Source organism: Suricata suricatta, chromosome 12 (genome assembly GCF_006229205.1).
Source record: "Suricata suricatta isolate VVHF042 chromosome 12, meerkat_22Aug2017_6uvM2_HiC, whole genome shotgun sequence".
NCBI lineage: Eukaryota > Metazoa > Chordata > Mammalia > Carnivora > Herpestidae > Suricata > Suricata suricatta.
The window spans coordinates 1954674-1964295 of NC_043711.1; the positions used below are offsets into that span (position 1 = coordinate 1954674).

Genomic DNA, 9622 nt, shown 5'->3' on the forward strand with positions numbered 1-9622 from the left:
GGTGCCGCCAGGGGCCCCTGTAAGGTCCTGAGTGCAGATCCTCGCCTCTCTAGAAGGCGGGCGGGGTGCGGTGCAGCTCAGACTACGAAGGAAGAGGCGGCAGCCCCCCCCCCCCAGCAGCGGGGACATCCGCGAGTTCTGTGACTGGACTCTGCTGCGGCCTCTTTACACACGTGACTGTCTCACCGTCCTCAGGTGCCGTGACGCGTCCATCACAGACAAGGAAGAGCCTCGTCCGAGGACAGGGGGTGAAATGGCTTCTGCTCAAGGAGAGACCGTGACGGCCCAGTACTGAGCGCAGGGCCAGCCTCCGGCGTCTGAGGCGACGGCTGCCATTCTCACGGCCCGTGTGGACGCCGACGTGCCGCTTCCTCACACCCGGCGGTGTGTCAGAGGTCTTCCATAAAGGAAGTCAGCATGTATACATCTGATTGCTCTTCTGAAAATGCTAGAAGGTACATACTGTTTTTATGTCCTTGTATGAGTTAACTGAGACCTATAAATGCAGGTGATTTCCCAAAAACCACAAAGCAAGAAAGGAACCTACTCAGGATCATGATTCAGATCCAGCCTTTCCTTCCCATACTCTACACTCAGCATCAGGTGCTGATCATCGACCCGATTTCACGTGTTACACACTCGGCTCAAAGCACACAATTCTATTCTACGCTGGTCCAGGCACTGCCAGCGCCTGCCCACATGGCCTCGTGCTCACGGCCGCCCACCCTCCTGCTCGTGCTCACTCCCGTGATGCTCCCCGGGGTCACACCATCCCTACACGCACTGACTGTCCCTCTCCGACCTGAGGATAATACACTGTTGTCCTGGGCCTTCCTGGGCCCCCTCCCGTGACCACGCGAGACTGGCCAACCCCTAAGGCACGCAGAACAGGTGCACATTCACAGCCTCTACACATGCACGCAGTGGTCGTCCCTGCAAAACTGCGGAGTCAGAATCAGAAGGGCACCAGAGAGAAAAGGAACGTCACTTCACAAGGAAAACCTCATCTGGGTATTTGCAACAGTAAACTATTTGTAGATAATGTTTGAAACCGGGGATTTCATGTTTCTGCTATGAACAAGCAAGAGTCCCACGGAAAATGTCACATTCTGAATAATTCCCATCGGTGCTGAAATCGCCGTGTTGTTGTGATCCACACCTTCCATGTTGATAGGTCAGTGTGTTGTTGTCCCCATGACAAGGTCATATTGGTGAACTGAGAGCAGTAGACAGGGAAGCCCATTCCAACAGTGGCTGGAATGACTAGACATAAGTATTACTCGATAAAGACATGGGTATCTCTATTTTCCATTTACACTACCAACTTCTGCACGTTTCCTTTACCAGGTCCTTCCCCAAGCCCCAGGGGGACCGCTCCCCTCACATTATCTCAGACATGAAGCCCAACCAACTCCACCCGAAATACAACCAGACTCACATCCCGCCTGGTCAGCCTCTATCTCTGGGGCAGATCAACAGAAGCATGACTGGTCTGAAGGAAAAGAGAAAGGCTTGGCCCATTTTTCCTCCACTGGAAATAATACAAGGAGGCACCACCGGGTGAAGCATTACGAACCAATTACGAATCCATCTTGGTTAGAAACGTCCTGTTCAGCACAATTCCCAGCAAGGAGGAGGAAGGGAGGAAGGACACATCTCCATTCTGGGATCTATTTTCATTAAACATCTAAGCTACATGGACAACTCACATTGGGAAGCAGTTATTTCCAGAAATTATTAGTTTCCTCAGCCTAGAGGTCCTTATCATAACTCATTCCCATCACCACTAAGACTCACCACACCAACAACACTGTTTTTACTAGTTGTTGACCGACAAGCAGGGAAGATGAACGTGTGTGGCCTTCCGTCCCACACTCTTGAGCTGCAAGACCACGACTCTGGAAGGAGGCCACTGCATAAGCAATATTTGGGTTTTCCTCATTAGGAGTAAGTCACTTTTTAAAATTTGTTTAATATTTATTTTTGAGAAAGAGTCAGAGCACAAGAAGTGGAGGAGCAGAGAGAGAGGGAGACACAGAATCAGAAGCAGGTTCCAAGCTCTGAGCTGTCAGCACAGAGCCCGACGTGGGGCTTGAACCCACGAACTGTGAGATCATGACCTGAGCCGAAGTCTGATGCTTAACCGACTGAGCCCCCCAGGCGCCCCCGGAGCCGTGTTTTAAAAAGCTTCCTGCTGGGATAGGGAGGCCCGAGAGTGAGGTGGGTGTGACCATGAAGGGACACAGGGGACCCTTGTGCTGTCGCAGGTGTTCTGTATCATGGCAGAAGCTACATGAACCTGATCATGACGTGAGCCGAAGTCAGATGCTCAACCAACTGAGCCATCCAGGCACCCCATTAATAAGTCATTTTAATGAAAAAATCATGACAGGTGTAGAGGAATTAAATACATATCAGAAGAAAAATGTCATAATGTTTATGTACTTAGTACTATCAACTAAGAATAGGTATTTCAAAAAACTCGGGCACCTGGGTGGCTCAGTCGGTTGAGCGTCCAATATCAGCTCAGGTCATGATCTCACGGTTTGTGGGTCCGAGCCCCGCATCAGGCTCTGTGCTGACAGCCCAGACACCGGAGCCTGCTTCAGATTCTGTGTTTCTCTCTTTTTCTGCCCTCCCCCTGCTCGTGCTCTGTCTCTGTCTCCAAAATAAATAAACATTAAAAAATTAAAAAAAAAAACTGAAGCAAGAAGCTAATCCCCAGGAATGGGATAATTTAAAGTAATTTCTCAGCTGCGAAACAAAGCAGTTTTTAAGTGTGCAAGAGATGTGGTGCACCTGCGTGGCTCAGTCAGTTAAGCATCCAACTTCACCTCAGGTCATGATCTTATAAGGTTCGTGGGTTCAAGCCCTTCATAGTGCTCTGTGTTGACAGCTCAGAGCCTGGAGCCTGCTTCAGATTCCGTATCTCCCTTGCTCTCTGCCCCTCCCCCACTAATTCTGTCTCTTTCTCTCTCAAAAATAAACATTTAAAACAAAGCATGTGGTGCACCTGGGTGGCTCAGTCGGTTAAGCATCCAGCTTTGGCTCAGGTCATGATCTCATAGTTTGTGGGTTCAAGCCCTGTGTCGGGCTCTGTGCTAACAGCTCGGAGCCTGGAACCTGCTTCAGATTCTGTGTCTCTCTCTCTCTCTGACCCTCCCTTTCTTGGGCTGTCTCTCAAAAATAAATAAAAAACATTTTAAAAATTAAAAATAAATAAAAAACATTAAAAAAAGTTTTAAAGTATGCAACAGATTTGAAAACATTGGTAATGAGATTTCTATGAACCAATGTTGAGAACCATGTTTGACCAAAAAAAAAAAATAAAATAAAAAAGCACATTGTTTTGACCCACATATTAGAAACAACAGAATTAAACACTGAGAAATCACACATAACAAGAGTCATCAAACACGCCGGGTGTCTCTCTCTCAGAAGGCAGTCAGCTACAGGGGAAACTCCCACAAACTGCCATGTATGCTCACAGGTGCTAGTTCCAATCATGGAAATACCCAGAAAGAAGAAATGCAGGGTCAGCGCAGCCTCTCCACAGTGCGATCTGGGATGGGGGGTTCCTGCATCTGTGGCTGCAGCATTCGGCCAGTCGGGGGAGGGGAGGGACACAGATGTGCCCTGAGAGGGACAAGGTGCTACCATAGAAATCATGTGTGAAGAGAAGCATGGAGATAAGGGGTCACAGGATGAGAGAGATTACTAAGCATGACAGCCTGAAGAGATGGCCTCATAGACAACACAAGGATCCATGTGGACCGGAAAGCCAAGTTGGTCCATCATTGGATAGCTCGTGGAAGTCTCTGGAACATGCTAACAAAAACTAAGGTCAAACATGTGTTCGGTTGGGGGCTGTTCCAGATGCCAGGATGATGTGCTGGGACTCCCCACGCGTCTCTGTCCCCCTGGCGGCACAGAAGGTCGGAAACTCAGTTCCTCACCGCTGCTCTCCAAGCTGCACACAGCTTCTCTTCTCAGGGCCTTCCTCTCAGCGCCGCACAGAGAAGGACTCTGGGACACACCAGGCTCACAACAAACCCTCCCACCCTGGACATTGGCTTTCATCTTCAGGACACAAGCGTTCTTTTTTTTTTTTTTAAGTTTATTTATTTTGAGAAAAAGACAGAGAGAGATGTCAGCACAGAGCCTAACATGGGGATCAATCCCACAAACCACAAAATCATGACCTGAGCCGAAACCAAGAGTCAGGCGCTTAACCCACTGAGCCATGGGGGCGCCCCCAACACAGCTTCTCTTCGTAACTCAATGGGTCATGACTGATGAACCACCGAGATCAAGGGTGATGAGCGGAGGTCAAACTACAAACATAATGAGGAGACTATTTTCTCCCAACATCCTTGTACATTTACTAATGTCTGTGGGGCACAGAGCAGCAGTGGCACACGTGGAAATACAACTTTTGGTAATAAAGACCGCGAGGAGGGTCAGATGTGGAGTCGAGGAATTCCAGTCTCTGCACCAGAGGACAAGCTATATGTACAGACCACACATCAGTCCTGGGTCTAGAAGACATCGTCGTAGAAATGAGACATGTTTTCTAGAACTCTACAATCTTTTCATGTCTGAGATAACAAAATATGTTTCATACAGCAAATGGGGAGATTCAGGAATATCTTCTCATGGGTGTTCGTATCAGCAGCATGCAGTGGAAATAAATACAACAGAGATCCCCGTTACCGATGAGGCTCCTGGAGGCACAAACAAACTTATAACAGATAAAGATCGTGGTCCAGCCCTGAGGTTTTATGACCAAACAAATGAAGTGCTATGCCTGAAGGTTCTCCAACATTCCTTACATACGTTACATGTCTTGCCCATGTGTCTGACTGGACTTACAACAAGACTTGAGGGAAAAGAGCCCGAATGTGTATTCAGGGTTTCTCCCCCGTGTGTGTCTTCACATGCGCCCGTAGGTTCGTGGGATACCGGAAGGCCTTCCCACAGTGCGGACACTCATAGGGCCTCTCTCCCGTGTGCGTCCTCACGTGCGCCCGCAGGTTTGCTGGATACCGGAAGGCCTTGCCGCACTGCTGGCACTCGTAGGGTCTCTCCCCTGTGTGTGTCCTCACATGGACCCTCAGGTTTGCGGGACACCTGTATGCCTTCCCGCACTGCTGGCACTCGTAGGGTCTCTCCCCTGTGTGCGTCCTCACGTGCGCCCGCAGGTTCACAGGATACCAGAAGGCCTTCCCGCACTCCTTACACTCATAGGGTTTCACTCCGTTGTGCTTCCTCGCGTGGACTTGCAGGGAGGAGTGACAACTGAAGGCCTTCCCGCAGTGCGGACACTCGTAAGGTCTCTCCTCCGTGTGGGTCTTGACGTGTGCCCGCAAGTTTGCAGGATACCAGAAGGCTTTACCGCACTGCTGACACTCATAGGGCTTCTCCTCACGATGTGTTCTCACGTGCTTCTGCAAGGACGAGGACCAGCGGAAGGCCTTCCCGCACTGTGAACATTCATAACGTTTCTCCAAGCTGTGTGCTCTCACGTGACCTTGGAGGGAGGAGTGGCGTGTGAAGGCTTTCCCACACTGCTGGCATTCAAAGGGTCTCTCCCCGGTGTGTGACCTCACGTGTTCCTGAAGCGACGTGGAACTGCTGTACGCTTTCCCGCACTCCTTACACACGTAAGGTTTCACCCCACTGTGCATCCGCACATGCCTCTGGAAGTACCTAGGGTGTCTGAAAGCCTTCCCGCACTCCTTACATTCATAGGGCCTCTCTTCACTATGAGTTCTCACATGCTCCCGGAGGGATAAGGAGCAACTATAGGCTTTCCCACACAACGTACATTCATAGGGTTTCACTCCACTGTGTGTTCTCACATGTCTTCGAAAGTATTTGGGACAACTGAAGGCTTTCCCACACTGCTGACACAGGTAAGGCCTCTCTCCAGTGTGTGTCATCATGTGTCCCTGCAGGGACGCGGGGTACTTGAATGTCTTGCCACACTCCTTACATTCATAGGGCTTCTCCCCAGTGTGTGATCTCATGTGTTCTCGAAAATACGACAGGCAACTGTAGGCTCTCCCACATTCCTGACAGTCATAGGGTCTCTCCCCAGTGTGAGTTCTCACATGACGTGTAAGGTAGGAGAGATACGAGAGGGTTTTCCCACACACATCACATGTGTGGACACTCTGTCCACAGGGACCTTGCACGTGACCCTGAAAGGAAGCCGTGCAAGTAAAAGCTTTTCCACATTTCTTGCACTCTAGAGATTTTTTACTACTGAGACTCTTTGAGTACGTCTCAGATGCTCTCCCGGTGTCCTGACCTTCATAGGGTTTCTCTACAAGGTCTCGGTCCACGTGAGTGCTGAGGCTCGAGACGGAGCTGCAGCCTGGCCCACATTCCTCACCAGGACTAGGTTTGAGTCCTGGGGGAGATCTTTGCAGCTTCTCAAAGAAGGAACCATCTGCGAAGGCTTCTCTACACTTAGCGCATTCACAGGATTTGCCTCCAGTGGGACACCCCTGACGCACAGTAAGACTTGTAACCGGGTTCAGGGTTTCTCCACATTGATCTCCTTCAATATGTTCACTGACACTCTCCACCAAAGGACTTCTGTTCAAAATAGGAAGGCACACGGTTAGGGGATGACGCATACAAGTGATCTCTTTACTAATGACCTACTGATGTTTGTTACTGATTACTGGATTACTGGTAGCCATTTCCAAAAAATGGGCATGTTGGTGGCACCGCCTACACTGCTGTAAAGTGGAAAAAGTTATGTGCTCAGGAGAAGGGCCCAGAAATGCTGTAAGTGTCAGGGTTTCTTACATGTGCGTTCTCCTGATACACGTTTTGAACTGAATTATGTTTCTGATGATCAACATCAACATTATATTTATGAAGATATAATAACATATAATTCTGACTACATAATTACTGGGCTAAGTTTATACTTTTTCTTTAATTTCAAATTAGCCAATCAACCTGGGAAGATCCCCCTTCCTGCTGTGGGGAGAGGCACTCACCTCAAACGCCTCTCCTGGGATTGGGACTGATCACCAATGTTATGAAACACCGGGTTTTCTCGAAAAAGAGCCCAGGGATCATTTCTTGTAAATCTTACTATTTTCTCTTCATGGGATAGTTCATTCTCCAAAATATGCAGCTGAGTCCTTGATCCACAAGTTTTAACTTGAGTGCAACAATCTGCAAGAATTGGGAGTATAATTTAAATTCTTGGGAATGATCTGATGGGTAAAGATAAGAAAACAGACCATATGTCAACTTCTATTTATATACTAATCCCAAATGTGAATGAAGTTCATCAGGAGGAATGGACAAGAGACTAAAGGAAAGTTCTGAGGACCCGAGTGATTTGGGGCTTTTGTAATAATGGGGAAAGTGCGTCAAATGGCAGCCCATTCACTCACAAATACTTCAAAATAGTTGAAGATTAATGTGGAAGGATTATCAGAAGAGCAAAGTAGGGGGCGCCTGGGCACCTCAGTTAGTTGAGTATCTGACTCTTGATGTCGGCTCAGTTCATGATCTTGAAGTTCTGAGACTGAGTCCTACATTGGGCTCCTCACAGAGCGTGGGGCCTGTGGGGATGTCTCTCTGCTCCTCCCCCACTTGTGCTCACATGTTCTCTCTCTCTCTCTCAAAATTAATATTAAAAGAAAAAAGAAAATTAAAGAAAGGAGGACCTGGACAAGAAACATACATCCACATGCTACCTCTGTAAGGAACACAGAAAGGCTCAGCACATGCACGAGGATGGACGAAAAGTCCAACAAGAAAGTACAGGTAAATGACAAACACCACCCTTCTCAAACACACACGGAGTCTTATTTCTACCAGGTAATTTTCAGATGCCTTTCTTTTCTCCAGAACCTGATCCAACCGAGGGCTCCTGGACTGTTCCAAAGGCACGGTGGCCCTCAGTGAAGCCTGCCTGCAATGCCCCAGCTGCCACTGGGAGGGTGGGTGGTGGGTGTGGCTGCTGGTCCCGCTGCCGGAGAACAGCTCAGCAGGAAGGAGGATTTGTAGAGCCACACGCAATCTGGAAGGTGGGCTGTTTAATTTGGTCTTCAAGGTCACTGAAGATGATGAAGTGGGAGTTTACCGAGAGACAGGGGCATGGCCCAGTGTATCTTCCACAGCGCAGCACTCCCTGCCCCAGAGCCACACTGCAGACCATCACACGGATAAAACTAGAGAGTCTCAGACTTTGATCAAGAGCAACAAAACTTTGTGTTCCTGGAAAAGGTGTGTGACTCCAGGTGGGTTTCATGAAGGTTTGGACCATGTCTCTCTTCTCCAATGTACTCCCATTTCTTGGCCCCAGGAAAATCGGACAATTGTAAGAAACATTTCTTCCCTAAGAGACCAGTGAAGGGAGGGGCCATCCTTACCCACGGCGGCCAGGTGCCTGCACGTCTCCAGCATCACATCTCTGTAGAGCTTCCTCTGACCTCGATCCAGCAAAGCCCACTCTTCCGGGGTGAACTTCACAGCCACGTCCTCAAAGACCACACAGGCCTGAAACACACCACACACTCGATCGCTGCACAGCTCCGTCCTCACCGCGTGGGGGGGGGGGTGAAGGGGGACAGGCAGGGAGCTGCTCTCCGTTCCTAGGACCCAAGTCACACGTTGAGTAGGAAGTGACAACACACAAGCAGGTCCCCTGCGGTGCGCACAATGATGGAACAGCTGGAACTTGAAGGCAGGGCGATGACAACAGCTGACACAGACTTACACATGCCCACTTTACTGGGCTATTTACACTGAAACAGATCTGAGCAGACCGGTACTATACAGATTGAAAGATGAAATATTTACTCAGACAACACAGAAATCGGAGAACACACGTTTGTCTTGTTCAATGATTATGCCTTGTCTGCTCCAAGACCCGGAGCCAGAATGTCAGGATGGTGCGGACACTCAGATCCCAGCAGCTTTCTCCCTGGAAGGGACAAGGTCAAGAAGCCTGGGGGAGTCTCTTCTCTTTCGACACAGGCAGACACGGCTCTTTCCCTGGGTTAGGTGGACTCTGGGCACAGGCCAGGGCCCGGGCGCCTGGCACACCTGGTGTGTAAGACGAGTCCAGGTACTGAAGAAAGTCGGCTGTAAGCAGGGCCTCTGACCCAGGGCCCAGAATTCACGGAAAAGGGCACCAGAAGGAAGAGTCTCTGAGGGATTGATGGGGACAGATCCAGAGACGGCTTTAATGGAGAAAGAAAACGAAGGCTAATTCATAACTTTAGAGCAACAAGGGTTGACACCGTACTTGTGAAACAGAGTAAAAAAATTACTTTCTTCAAAGAATCAGAGATTGTTTAAACAAAAAGTATGTTCTCAAAACTTAACGGGAAAAAAATCCAAACACTATCAACTCAAAGGCAGCAAATTCTACTTAAACTGTGGTTGTAACCAGGGTTTACTTATCACACACCTGATCAGTCTTGTATTTTAAATATGCTTTAAAAATTAACATGACAACCATAAAAAATTAGAGACAACAATATAAAGAAAATAGTATGATTAAATAATGGGTAAAGAAAGTGAGTGGCCAAAACCAGTCACGTATATAAAACGGACTCTACAACGTGACCGAGTGGCATTTCTC

The 9622-nt window shown here is 48.7% G+C and overlaps 1 protein-coding gene across 1 annotated transcript in view; it reads right to left on the reverse strand.

The window, feature by feature from the left end:
• Window positions 1–4758: 4758 nt before the first annotated feature.
• Window positions 4759–9622, reverse strand: part of LOC115274625 (zinc finger protein 77-like) — a 13973-nt gene continuing 9109 nt past the window's right edge. Inside the window, exons 2-4 of the mRNA XM_029918030.1 lie at window positions 8406–8532; window positions 7017–7197; window positions 4759–6603 (exon numbers count right to left, since the gene is read on the reverse strand). Of these exons, the coding sequence (XP_029773890.1) occupies window positions 4908–6603; window positions 7017–7197; window positions 8406–8532 (2004 nt within the window). The 3' untranslated portion in view covers window positions 4759–4907. The remainder of the gene's footprint in view (window positions 6604–7016; window positions 7198–8405; window positions 8533–9622) is intronic.